The sequence below is a fragment of the Chelon labrosus genome (genome assembly GCF_963514085.1).
Source record: "Chelon labrosus genome assembly, chromosome: 1".
Lineage (NCBI taxonomy): Eukaryota > Metazoa > Chordata > Actinopteri > Mugiliformes > Mugilidae > Chelon > Chelon labrosus.
Window position 1 is genome coordinate 9,136,178 of NC_140337.1, and position 14,466 is coordinate 9,150,643.

At 44.1% G+C, this 14,466-nt stretch overlaps 1 protein-coding gene across 2 annotated transcripts in view; it reads right to left on the reverse strand.

Moving 5' to 3' along the window:
- The window catches only part of svep1 (sushi, von Willebrand factor type A, EGF and pentraxin domain containing 1), an 81,677-nt gene that overhangs the window by 46,455 nt on the left and 20,756 nt on the right, over nucleotides 1–14,466 (reverse strand). For both annotated transcript variants that reach the window (XM_084542632.1, XM_084542631.1), the window contains exons 2-3: nucleotides 12,147–12,402; nucleotides 10,511–10,687 (exon numbers count right to left, since the gene is read on the reverse strand). In XM_084542632.1, the coding sequence (XP_084398758.1) occupies nucleotides 10,511–10,687; nucleotides 12,147–12,402 (433 nt within the window). The remainder of the gene's footprint in view (nucleotides 1–10,510; nucleotides 10,688–12,146; nucleotides 12,403–14,466) is intronic.

Below are 14,466 nucleotides of genomic sequence, written 5' to 3' on the forward strand. Positions count from 1 at the left end.
TTTGAAAACAAGTGTAGTAGTGTATGTTCAAGAGCTGCAACAGTCCGGTTTCTTTTGTTAAAGATACAGCGCAGAACTTTATGTCGCCCCCTTCTGGTAGTCGTCTTTAAGCGCTCTCCAATTACGAAAATTCAAATTGATTTTTGGTTTGTCCTTGCCGTGGATTGCTTTCTTTTTCATCTGAAGCATCACAAACCTTTCTTAGACGCTGCCTAGGTTCTATTTCATTATTCCTGATTGCATTCATAGAATCTTGGTTACAATTGTGACTCTGGTTTCTCTGCCACACTCCTAATTGCTTTAGGCTAGCTTTGGCAAACACTAGATGCTAGATGACTTAACACACATTACTACTGCAGGAATGTAACCCCTAATCTTGTACACTAGACAGTGAATAGTAGTAACAGTAAATTAGCTGGTACTAACTAGCTTCATCAGCATTGCATAGACTTGCCTCACACTTTAGCTTTAAAAAACAAAAAGGTTTGCAGCGAAACATCTTTATATTTTCACACACATACTCTTTTACTCTTACTGATACTTTACATGTCCTTTTTTAAAACATTTACAATGGAGACGGGCAAATTAGTTGTCTGCAACTTCATCGTGACATGCTGAAAAACATTTTAATTTAGAAAAATTAAATGTCACTCAAACAATGAGTTACTACCATTATGGGAACTACAGTGTGTGCAAAAAGACAATAAAAGTAACAAATTGTCCTTCAACACTATAATATCTGCGATGCCATGACCCACTTCTGTCTGCCTGACATCTTCAAAGCCAAACAATGCAGACAGAGGGAGTCCTGCAATATTGCAAATGGGCTTGCAAATCTGGACAAAGGCCGGGCCATTTGTGGTCAAACGCACTCTCACACAAGAGATGTTGTTAAGTTGGACCTTAAATTCCAGGGTTTGCACTGCAAAAACAAGGCTCACATGCGAGGAAACTTTCCACTCTTAACTGAGGCTTTCCAGGCACTCTGGAGGTGCATAAATAGACAATGGAAATGGACAATTAAAATGTATAGTCTGGGCTATATGAACAGACATGCATTTGCACAAGACCCTGACTGACACATAGAGGAACTAGGTTTGAATACTTCATTTCAGGTAAACACAGTCTACAGTTACTCTAAGGGAGTCTGGACCACCAAGGGAGCTTAAAATGCTGGTGTACGAGGAACATACAGCACACAAGATATACACTCTAATATACACTCTAATTAGTTAAGACAGCACATACACCGCACCTCCACATTCAGCTTTACACGCCATTATCACTGAACTTACGGGTTGCTTCAGTGACAAGCCACCATGAGACCAACATCTGGCGACCACAGCTTCATTCACATTTCTCCATATGGCAGTTTCCCAAGCTCTAGGAGGCATGACTGAGTGAAAAAATGAATCTGTGAGGTCCTCTTGTACAAAGAAGCTACCATATGTGAGCGAGGCATTAATAAGCAACAATGCCAAGTCATAACACAAAAAAGAGACAATTACAAATAAGTTACTGAAAAATAATTTCCTGATGTGGTATCCCTAAGAAAGACTCTGGATCCTTCCAGCTCTAACAAAAGTACAATTTGCAGCAATTTAACGCTGGTGGACAAACCCTAGTTTATGGTCTGCAAGGAGGTTAATTGTGCCGTCTTATAAATGAAGACGTAAACCAAGATGCGCAGTGTGTCTGTGTTTGAAATGGTAAGGCAAAGGGGTCACCGGAATTTTCCAACCTCAACACATGGGTCACCTGAAACAGGAAAAGTTTGGGAATCCCATCCTCGAGGAATGTCAAGAGGCTCTAAATCCTAACGCCAGAGTCTCACTGAAGTCTGGCCTGCTTTCCAGCTGGACTGCAGAGTGAAAAAGGGAGTTTGGGGGCGGGGGGGGAGAGATGTGGCTGCCGCACAGCTGTCCACCTACACAGCTTCCATCTGGGGGGAAAAGAAACCTCCACAGACCCCCAGATCCCAGGAATGTGAAGCTTCTACAATGTGATGCAAGGCCGTCTTTGGAGAGAAAACTGAGGAAGTTCAGTGGCTGCTCCATCACTGTTTGCCTGCTTATTATTCAATCCTATTCCTAAAGGAGAATAACTTCACCGCAATTGCTAGATACCTCTTACAGATTTCTAAGGACAGAGCGACTGTCCTCCTCGCTTATTACAGACTCCGGGGTCACTGGGAATCACTGGGAGAGCGAGGCAAACCGCTAAACAACTGTAAAAACACAGGTTGGTCTCCGGTCTGGTGTGCCTGATTACAGATGTCAGTACGTTGAGAAATGTTGTGATAGAAGGCTGCGGTATGATCTCAGTACACTTGGGACAACATAGTATAACACTTGCAATGCTAACACTGACATGTTTAAAAAGGACGGCCTGTTTTCATATCCTGTTCAACCGTTACATCACTATTTCACTAAATTCCTCAATGGTTTCACACATGCAAGATGGATTTGAAAGACATTACTGAAGTTGCGTTGTGTCTATTAAAAGGTGGCCATTTCTGGAAAAGAAGACAATCTGAAAAGGCACTGTTTGGTGGCTCATAGTATAATGAGAAACCAAAAAGAGGACTTCCTCCGTCCTTAGCCTGTGAATTTTGATGTAGCGTGTGTCCCTCTTCACCACCTCCTTCCGACTGGAGAGATTTCAGTCAACAGATCACACGTAAACACGGCGAGGGTGTTGGTAAGTGTAAGGAAGAAGCAGGGGGCTGAAAGAACACTGAGGAGGGTCGGTAAAAAAATAAAAATAAATCCACAGACAGACAAGGGTCAGAGAAAGGGACAAACATGTTGGATTTGAAGAAGGGCAAAGGCCTTGAAAAACACACTAGTGAAAAGCACTTAAGATACTAAAAGAGACGTTCCATCCACCTTAAATTCCCATGGGCACATTTTTCAGTTTAAATTAGGTGTGAGGGAGAAATGGAGGCACAAAGAACTTAAAATATTTGAAGAGCAAAGAACCATGTCAGAAAATACGATGACCTATGATTTACACATCCTTTTTGACCTAACAGATCATTATTTTACAAAAAATATTTGTCAGTGTCTGACAGTAGTAATTATGATCTACTGATTAGTGGAGTCATTTAACTACAGCCTACATAAACAGTCAGGAACACATCAATATTTGTTATATTCGGTCATTGAAAGCTTATGAATGTTTGTGTCTCCAATAATTTCACAAGACCTGTTTGTGATCTTTTTAAAAAACCTCCCAGTAAATGACCAGTTTCCATCTGCTGTACCTGGTGACACGCTCCAGTAGCTGGACGGAGGCTCGGAAAGACGGAGAAAAGAGGGGGAAGCTGTGAGGGCGGGGTAGGCGGCGGATGGCAGGAGCAGAAACCGATGGAGCCAGTGATAGAAAGATGGAGGGATGGAGAGAAGAGTGTTAACGACACAGCGAGGTTGTGTTTCACACCACTGGCTGTTTCACGGCTCCATGTTTTTGATGCTCTCCTGCAGAGGAGGGTCCTATTAGGGCCAGTTTATAGCTTCTCTGCCTCCTTGCTCCTTCATGTTAGTCACTTTTTTTTTTTTAGAAACACAAACAGAGTGGCCACAGTTAATAACACAAGTCATGTCTGCTTTACAGCATCCCTCACCTTCAAACGCAGCAGCAGCAGCAGCAGCGGCAGCAGTCATTAACTAGCAGTAGCCATTAAGAAAGACTCCATTTTCAGAGAGCCGCTCTTTACCCGTATCTTATTTTGTATTTCACTTCTTTAAAGACTGATCTGGTTTAGTAGAACTGGTCCAGAATGACAAGAAAAAAGGTTGGAAGCAAGTAAGTGGCTTAGCTGTATCCTAAAGAGAGAATCCCTCACCAGTAAATGTGCATCCAGACAGTAAACAGTGATGGATCACCTGTGACAAAGAGCAGGAAACACTAAGAACAAGAGTCTAATGGTGTGTTCAGATTATAAGTGACAAAAGCTGCGGAATGGTGGGAGTCGCCATTGCAGCGCTCCGTTTAAATGTTAACTGGTGAAACAAACGCATGACTTCTTTAGTTATAAAGCTAAAGCCACCTAAACCGATCCTTTCCACTGAAAACGTAGCTTGTTGCTCTGTCGTCGCTAGTATTAACATAGTATAAAGCTGTGCTAGCTGTGCTTAGCTAAACGTCAACATGTTCACAATGTGAATGTTCTGACACTGAACAGGTGCAATAACTGCTTCATCACCTTAGTTTAGAGTTTCTACACCATGAAATCTCCTGATTAAGAATTACTACAAAGTGCATCTGAGGCTGATGTTCATGATTTGTGAAATATGTTTAGACGGCTCACAGTTGTTAACACCCTTATCAGGATATGAACCGTTATCTCGAATTCTGTGAATGCAGCAAAATATTTCTACGGAGCTGATTGCACAACGTTTACAACACAGAGTTCACAAAAGCCCCTTGATCCCAAGAGGAGACGTATGGCAGTGTGGGAGTATGTTGTTTTTACTAGGGTATGAGCCAAAATTGCAAAATACAACGATCGGCCACAACATTAAAACCTCTGACAGGAGAAGTAAATAACATTGACCATCTTGTGACAGTTCAGTGTTCTGCTGAGAAACTTTTGGACCTGGCATTCATGTGGATGTTACTTAAACATGTAGCACCCACCTAGACCAGACCGGTCCCCACCCCATAGCAATGACACTCCTTGATGGCAGCAGCCATCCTCAGCAGGATGCAGCCTGACACAGGCACACACAGAGAAACCGGTTTAGGAACAACTCAAAAAACATGAAGAACAGCACAAGGTGTTGACCTGGCCTCCAAATTCACTAGATCCCAAAATGAATGAGTATCTGTGGGATGATCCACAGAGGCCTCTCCCCTAAACCCATAGGACCCAAAGGCAAACACTAACAACACTGTGTTACCAGACACCACATGACACCCTCAGAAGGCCCATGTCCATTCTCTGATGAGTCACAACTGTTAGGAAGGTGGTCATAATGTTATGCCTGATCAGGGTATATAGTTATATAGCACAGTCTAGGTAACACACACGTCTGTACCAAAGTTGACGCCAATCCATGCTGGACATTGTGAGATATGTCTCAGGACAAATGATACCTGACCTGCTGAAACTTGACTAGAAGTTAGATATCAAATGCTAGAATCAGTCAACCATGAAGCTAAGGTTGATGAAAACTACATGTTGCATTACAGTCCATCCACCCCTCCCAAACCCACTCAGTGTGGCACAGAGTCAGTCTGATCTTTGCCCGGTCATTGAAAGCCCTCCCTCCATCCATCCACCACAAAAGATGCATCGCTCTGAATTAAAGAACTTGTTCCAGCCTCTTTCTCTCTTTCCACTCTCTGTAAAACACAATCCTACATTTCCATGCAATCAGTTAAAGCAATTAATGAGGAGTGTGGGAGTTGTGTGTGTGTGTGTCCGCTGAGCTTGTCCTCAGGAAATACCAGGCATTTGCCCCCTGCGAGACCAAAGCTGAGCCAAAACTCCTGTTGAGCAACTTTTATTTTCTCCACAACAAACATTCTCAAACATTGAGAAACATGGACTGGGACAAACGCAGACAAACTGAACAGAAGCCGCCAGTCTGCCGTGGTTATTGATGCTGAGGGGATAAGGATTTCTACAGCGAAAGGAAACAGAGAGTCTTTATAAGGAAGTTTACGTAACATGTTGGAGGTGTTGACCAAAGTCGCTCCTCTGAGAGAACTTTACTTTTGAACACATGTCTGTGAGGAGAGAAGAAAACATTGATGTAGCGCTCGGAAGAGAGATCATCAGATCGCTGCTGTTTATTCACACTGAGAGTTTTTCAGGCGTAAGCGGTCTTGTATTCAGAGTGTACATTTAAACATTTCAGAGATTTAGAGGCTCCCTGGTGTAATGTATTATGACAAGGTAGTGTGTGCTGCCTTGGCTGATGTAAACAGACTCTGCACTATTGCCTGGTATGTGTCAAATGCTTGAATTTGGCGTATTTGAATCCGCGTAAGAACGCCAAAAACACGTAGCTGTGCGTAAGTGTAGTTCCCTGTGTAGTATACACTGATGTGTTAGCACAAAGTGAGATGAGGTGCAGAGTTTGCTCACATTCCTCATTCATCCTTTGTAGGTTTTTTGTTTGTTTTTTGACTAACCCTACAGCGCAAAGCACTTCTGCAAACGGTTAAAAAAAAAAAAAAAAAAAAAAGTGAAAGGAGAGAAGAAATGAAATGGCGATTGCAACATCTCTTCCATTTCAACATCTTTAAAGCCCTCCTTAACGTTCAACAAATTCGACCTCTCCTGTCATTTTAATTCCCTCCGTTCAATTTATGTCCGCCTCGAGGCTTCCCCTCCCGGAATCTCTCGGTCGTTCACATCCAGGCCGCAAATATTTACAGAGCGGACGCGGCGAACGCCTCTCGCCTCAGACAGCGAGACAGTCCCGTCCATCCGCGGAGAGATGGATGGGTTACGTCCGGGGGGTCGAGGCGAAGCGCGCCGCTGCCACGCGTCTCCTCTTGGGATCAAGGGGCTTTCGTGAGCTCGGCGGTGTAAACATTGCGCAATCGGCCGCGGAGAAATGTTTTGCTGCACTCTCACAGTTCTTATTCCGGTAAGCGTGTTAAAAACTGTGAGCCATCGAAGATACATTTCCAAATCACAGACACCCATCGGTCAAAACAAAATATATATCCTGAGTGTTCAAGTGGAACAGAATCTTCTCAGGGGAAAAATGTAAGAGGCCTTTAATCGATGTCATGTTGCTGTTGTTATAATAAGAAAAGGAAACGGAGTACTTAAAAGACTAACCCCTCATTTTTGACCCTCAAACCAGTTTGACAGACACAAGGTCCACTTATCCCACAGCTTTGGAATATAACTCCATTGAATGAATCATATTTCATTCGCATTCAAAGTGTCTCCTCTCAACTTATTTTGGAAATTCTTAGATTTTTCTTCACGAACGATGGGCCATCTTAGCCTATGCCGGTCATTGTGAATCTAAAACAGACTGTCATAAATGGAGCAATGTAATTATAAGAAAGGACAGCTTTATTCATTCATTCATTTTCTGTAACCGCTTGTCCTCTGGAGGGTCGTGGGGTTGCTGGAGCCTATCCCAGCTGTCACTGGGCGAGAGGCGGGGTGCTCCCTGGACAGGTCGGCTTTCTATTCTTCACATCTTCTGCTCTCTGTCATTCTCCCTCTCCTCCATTCATGCCCCGAGCAGAACAAAGCCTGTGCTGACACCACTTTAACACAGTCCAGAGCTCCTGTCATTCCCTCTGCGGGGCTACAGGAGAGGCTGATAAGCCAGAATGTGTGACAGGAAGAAAACATGTAACCCCTCTGCACCACCTCGTCTCTCAGCCTCTCACTCCTTTTATCCACTTCCCCATTCCTTTCGGCGATCCTCTGCGATACGGGCACAGAGGGGCTCGGGATTGGTATTTGAAGGGAGACAACAATGTCCTCTTTGGCCCACTGCAATAAACCAAACTATGCAGGAACCGGGTTCATCATCCCGTTTCTATCTGCTGGGATTCCAGTCATGTTTTGTGGAAGAGGTTGTATCTCTTGGCTGTCGACAGATTCATAAACAACACTGCTGTGCGCTGCAAGGATTTGGTTAGCGTTTCCAACTGAGCCTTTCAGCCAATGATAATAATAATTCCACTGACGGGCCTGGAGTTCAGCTCTGTTCTTTTCAGATGTGTCAAAGGCGGTTAAATGTGAGAGAACAAAGTCCGAAAAAGCACAAAAACCTGTACAAACTCACAGTCTAGACAACAAAGCCACCTGAGGCCACGTCTCGCTCTGGAAGCAGCGCTGCGGGGTACAGTTGCGTCTGTCTGCCACTCAAGAGACTTCTTGGCATGGCTGAAGCACACGGTGTACCCTGAATTCAACAGCACCTACAGTTCAGCCAAGCCCATAAAGGTTAAAGCCACAGAATATTAAAGAGATGCTGTTTTGTTTTTTTTTCCCCCCTCAACGGCAGCTTGTCAAGTTTACTAGGAAGTTTCTTAGTTACGTACTCCTCCAATTTGTTTAGGAGCCACTATTACTTAAAGAAAAAAAATTGTAAGTTACAAGAGAATAAAACCTTCTATAAATGTAGAGTTCAAAAACATATATGAGGGTGTTAACAAAACCCAAACTCACAGCTAATAGAGGCTCAGCTTGCCAACGTCTCCGCAACAGCAACTGCAGTGACACATATTTCTTAGCTGGGCCGGCGCACTGCGGGTACATGTCAGCTCCTTAGTATGAAAACTGACGCCTCGCAGCACAGACAATCAGGAGTCCGCAACGAGCTAACCGGCTCCCCTCCCATGAGACCCTGTTATATGGGCGAGCAAGAGACAGACGGAGGAAGAAGTCGTCAGTTGCGGTTGCAGCGCCTCGCTGGGCCCTTCCTTCCTCGCACAGGCTGGGCCAAACCCTCAAGTCTGCTCTCTGCTATTAATTAAACCATTAAAGCGGATTAATAAGCAGAGCGGGGCTCTAGTCTCGACAACATCTGATGAGAATTAGGGAGGCGTGCGCTTTGGCACCGTGACCCCGATGCCCTTTACTTTTACTCTCACTCTGGAAATCCTCCTGTCTTGTTGCGCTTACTGGCACCAGATGGGGTTATTTAAAGCGAAATGTCTCTCTTTTCGTTGTCTGTTATCTAACTCTGGATGAAAACCATGCGGGTACACAGAGGAAGAACCAGAGGCCAAACACAGTCAGGATTATTGCCTATTGTTTCCCATTATTAGAGGCGATTGTTATCCAGATTTCTGTGGTTGTTTCCTCTAGGCAGTGCACGCTTGATGTTGTTTTTTTTTTTTGTTTAATTAGTCCCTCCCACCAGTCTTCCCTGCAAGAAGGGTGAGTTATCTACAAGATTGAGGATTAACACAGCACTTGCATTCTGCAGACTCACCAAGCCAGTGCATCTGTTAGCAGATCTGCTCTCCGACAATCGCACACAGCTACGGTTCTCTGTGAGCTTGGTGCAAATGAACTATCAAACCTTAACCTATGGCTTAAATGATGGAGACGACCGGAGTGAAATTGAAACATTAGGCTGTGAAACTAAGATCAAAGAATGGACAAATAAACGGGTCATTAAATGGTCATTACTTGATTGTTGGATTAATTTTAAGCAAGAGAAAAACAATTCATTGCCACATCAATTCTGTGGTGGGACCAACAACTAAAGATGTGAATGTTCCCCTCACAACTTCTACTCATTTCTGTTTAGGGATTTTTAGAGTCAACCAACTAAATAGTTAGACATGTCCCTGAATTTTAATCAAAACTATAAAGACTCAAATGTTTTCACTTCATGTTTTTGGAGAACATGGATTTGATTAAATCATATTATCTAAAAATATATTAGGAGGAGACTAAAATAAGAGTTTACCAGTGATATATCAAAATATATTAAATTACATTAATCTGCAGTTCCACAGATCCATGGAATAACTCAATTTCTGTGTCTATTAATATGTACATGGGTGGATATTTCTGTGTTCACAATTATACAGGAGTGCAACTTTTACTCTTATCTAAATTGACGTGTTTGCAGCCATGAAATAAAAAGTCCCACAGCCCCAACATTATAAATAACCAGTAGTAAGAAACACAAGAGGAAAAAGCCAGAGCGCTCTGGACCCAGATGAAACAGTTTTTTTGTTTGCTTTGTTTTTTCGGCCCTCAAATGGTTATGTATGAAACAGAAGTGGGAGGTGAAGGAGAAAAAAAATAAAAAAGGCAGTTCGTTTTAAAATGACAGAAGACCAAAGACGTGTAAGTGTAAGATGTGATTTAAAGCGGGAAATTGAATGCGGGGAGCGGCATGGGAAGTGTCCTACTGGGAGTCTGGGAGTCAAAGGTGAGGGTAGTCCGTTGAGGTCTTTAACGCACACAAACACATCACTGTCTCAGCTCTCCGCCCCTACAGGGTTAGATATGGTATTTGTTGATAGTGATCTGTCCTGTGAACGGCTCGCGATGCATTAAGTGGACAGGCTGCTTATTTAACATTCACAGATAGTGAGCTCAGCAGCAACCTGAGGCCATGGGCTTAATGTGGAGGAACGAAGAAAGCACCGTAAATGTCAATGTACTGGACACTGCAGCTAGGAGCTACTTTAGTGTAGACAGTGAGTTTGAGCAGCAGGACATTTTCTGTGGACAGTGGTGGCGATGCATTTGGCTACATATATAAAAATCTAATTACGTTTTAGTAGGATCTTGTGTGTTTACATAATGTCTAATAAAACCTTTGGACATGCAGAAGTTCACATACAGAAGTTACAAGCAGTGTTGATTTATCTCTGTTTTGCTACACTTGACAGTTGTAAGAGGGATCAGGTGGCATCTGCATTTGGCACAGATTAACAAGTATTGCAAAAGACTCTCAGAGGGCCTTCCGGATGATTTATGCAATGGCTCTGCTTCCTGGAAGTATCAAATAATTCTAATTCTGAGAAACAAGCTGAGAATGGTGAACTGTCCTACCTGTGCACTCGTGCTGCAGACCCTTGCCGTAGTATCCCTTCTCGCAGATGCAGTCGTACTGTCCGGTGTGCGTGCCGCACTTGCAGCTGGCCATCAGGTCGCAGCAATCCGCGCCGGCTTCACACAGAGAGGAGCAGCGTGACAGATCCTCCTGGATGTAGCTTCCTGAAGGGAGGTCTGAGGGTCGGACACAAACACAGAGGAGCAGAGGTTGCACCAGGGTCAGATTTTACTGCCTGGAAGACAGTCTATACCTTCAAGTTAATTAGAGTGCATGTAACCATCATTTTAGAAGATAACTAAAATATGACAAAAGTGGGAGTTCATGGAATAATATCCCCCTAACAAGCTTTACTTCAAACTTGCACAGTAAAGAAAAAGAAAGCCTAAATTGCAAAAAGTCCCGCAACACTTCCAATACCTTTTCTTCCAGCAACATAACACAAATCTGTCTGATAGTTAAGAGTTTACACCCTTAAGCATCTCTGAAATGCAGAAAGCAATGCATAAATCAGACGGTAGTCACAAGACACAAAGGTACAGCCAATTTTTAACAACAACAAACAATCACCAAAGCAATGGGGCGTGGTGACTTTACTGTGACACTACTGGGAGACGTCTGTAGCTGCAACTTGGAGCCGAGTCTGGAGACTGTTTTTGATGCTTTTGCCAAAGTTGAAACGTAAATTTAATTCCACTTCTAGAAATCAGCCTGTCCCTCTCAATATTTTTAATTGTGACTGCAGGTTGGCTAAGAGGGCCGCAATGTCTCTGGCGTAACTGATGTCTGGCAAGCAGGGGCTTAGCATGTGGTTCTTTGTCTGCTTTGAGGGCTGTTGTTGGCAGAGGTGCTGGGCAGACTTCAAGACAGAGGGTGAGAGACAGACCGGAGGCTGAGCTGATAGTACGGTGTGCGTTGGCTCTCCTTCTCGCAGCCTTATCCCCGTCCTGTCTCACTAAACTACTACTGAACCTACGTCTGGAATTTCAGACACCCTGTGCATACGAACATGCACATATCGAGCCTGTGAGTGAATGCGCATGATTTACAGCTCGCTACACCCTCAGTGCTCCACTCAACTGTGATATTTTATGGTGACATTTAAAGTTTTAAATCCACAACTGAATCCCTGTTTTCACCAAACTGTGGGAAGTCCCCTTCAAGTGTGGGAAAAAAGCGCTTTGCTCCGTCTAATCTGTATGGAAGTGAGGTTTAATGGCTGCTGGCAGTACAAAACAGAAGTGACATGTGAAATGTATGCTGTCAGATTCTATGTAAAATATTATCTGCTCCCTTTTAAGTGAGCGTTGACTCTTTACAGGGTCAAAACCTTCATTTAAGAAATGTTCCTTCAGGTCAAATGGTGATGATGGGAGAACTTGAGCTTCAAAGAGACTCGGAGAAGCCATGGACGCTTCAACTTCTGTTTACCAAAACATAGGATCTGATGTTACTCTCCCTTGGGCAAATATTATGAGTGAGTGGGAAATGGGGTGAGATCATATATGCTTTAAAGCTGTAAAGTGAGATCGCAGATGTTTCTGGGTTAACATCGTCTCTTGAAGGCTGAGATTCTGCTGAAAGCTGCTACTGCATTCAGCAGAAACGGCACGCCAGCTAAAGTCGTCTTCTCACCTTCGTGCAGAGCGCGCCGAGCCAAGGCCTCAAACTCGGCAAAGTTGTGCACCAGGTAGCAGTGCTGGTCCTTGGGGTGAGAGGCCATGTCGTGGAGCTCCCTGATGTTGCCCTGCCAGATGCCCAAAGTGAAGATCTCAACGCCACGTTCCCTCAGAGCTGCCGCCACCGGCCGAGGGTCTCCGCCGTTTGAGTAGCCGTCGGTGATGAGGAAAATCACCTTGGTGGCATTGCCACGGGAGTGACGAAGGATTTGCTGTCAAAGAAAAACACATGTAAACATTGGAAAAAGACATAAATATTTTAAGAATTCAATACCAATTTATTCCACTTTTGCTTTGCGTTGCTGCACGCTAAGTTGTAGTTGTACAATTAAACCAAAGTACAAGGTTGACAGTCTGACATGTAACACCCATGAAACCACAAACTGTTGCTTGTCATGCTAGCAGTCATGCTAGCAGTTCTGCCATGATTCTAGTTGTTTTAATGCTAAGCTAAGAGTATGCAGAAATGACTCCCAACAGCAACCCAGTGTCTCATGCTCAAAATAGACACTGCACTTCCAAAGAACAAACAAGTTGATAAGTGAGACCAAATTGCGCCTAGGTTACTGCTGTCCCGCCGCTACTGTTAATTTTGCGTGGCTCGCCATTCCAATACACACATCCCAAGCATTGCCGAGAATGCCAGCACGCTACCAACATAGCTCCGGCTTTAGTGAAATGACTAAACTGAATAACGAAGAACGTCACACAAGACCACTAAAAACAGCCCTCAATTCTAGGGTTCCCAAAACCCTCCATCAGCAAGACAGGCAACAAGGGCAGGATGGGGAGGAGGGACAAAAACAGGGAGAAAGCTCTACAATTGTAATTATTTCTCCTACAGTCCACGCAGCTGCCAGTGGTCTGAAACCACCAGAGAACACTGGGCAAAGCAGACCGAGCCGCTGTGTCCGCCCCAGACACCAGCTACAGTTCCCAAACTAACTTTAGCCACCGTTTACAATCCACCACATACAATTAGAAAGGACATTAAAGTCAGAGAAACATATCTTTATTTTCTCTAAAGAGAGAAAAAAAAAAATCCAACAGGACCATCTGCTGGCTTTGCTCTGGAGGCCAAACTGAAAGGTTCTCAGTTTGTTGTAAATGAGGTTGTGTGGAGAAAACCCAGGGAACAATAGATAGGAAGAAAAAAGAACGTGGAGCAATAAGGTAGAGAGAGAACAAAAGAAAAGTGAAGAAGCGTAAGAAGCAAGACAGAGATCCACTAACTGACTTACTAAATGCCAGAAAGGTCTCGCGTATATCGCAAAGAATTAAAAAATCTGGGAGGGAAACAAAGGAAGTGTGCTAGGAGGAGCCCTTTCTTCTCTATTCCGAATCCAAACTGGACGTAATAGCCATACGTGACAGGCCATAAAACACGAGAGGTGAAAACAAAGGAGACATGCAAGGGTGTGACCGCCGAAAGGAGGGAAACAGCAGGAGAGAAAGCTCTGGTCTTTATTGTCTAATTGGCTGAACTTCAAGCAACTCTTGCAGGAGCGGTGTAATTACAGAGCCCGAGGGAGCGAGGGAAGAGAAGGAGGATGGAGAGAGAGAATAGACGAGAGGGAGAGACCAGTCCTCCCTGAGCTCCAGGCTGCTTGCTGCTCTGGTTCTCAGTGCGGAGAGGATGGATACACCCACTCCCAGCTGTCAGTGCACCATGTCAGGCTGCCACACTCTCTGGTCCTCCCTAGCTCCTTCCAGCTGTCATCATGGTGATGTCTAAGTGTTAACATTTGAGGTCTATTCACGCCAGAACACAATTAAAAAAAAAAAAAAAAAAAGAAGAAGAAAAAAATCAACGTGTGCATCAGTTGATACGCTCAGCAGTTGTTTTATTAGACATCAGCTCAAAGTGGTGTGGGGCCACAGCGGTTTCTGTGTTAGCCTTGAGTCAGTGGCTGGTGTTAGCGACTGTGGAGATGCCACCAAACGGAGCATACGCATGCATACCCACTAATAACACCCTCCCGAATAGCCTCCACATATTTTAGGTCAGAGTATTAACATAAAGGCGACCACAGGAGCCAGTGTGTGGGAATGCACTGCCCTTTACTGTAACTCTCACCATGCACTTTATCATTCACGGCGTACAGTGGAGAGGGCAGCGAATACTGATGCTAATCTATTGCGTGATGTGCCGCTAAGGGTGCGCACAGCGTAGCATAGCATAAAACAGGCTAAAGCGACTGGAGTCGTCATCCTGTAAGAATGGGGGGATGAGGAAAGAATACTGAGACGTAAGCTTCACAGATTAATAGATGTGC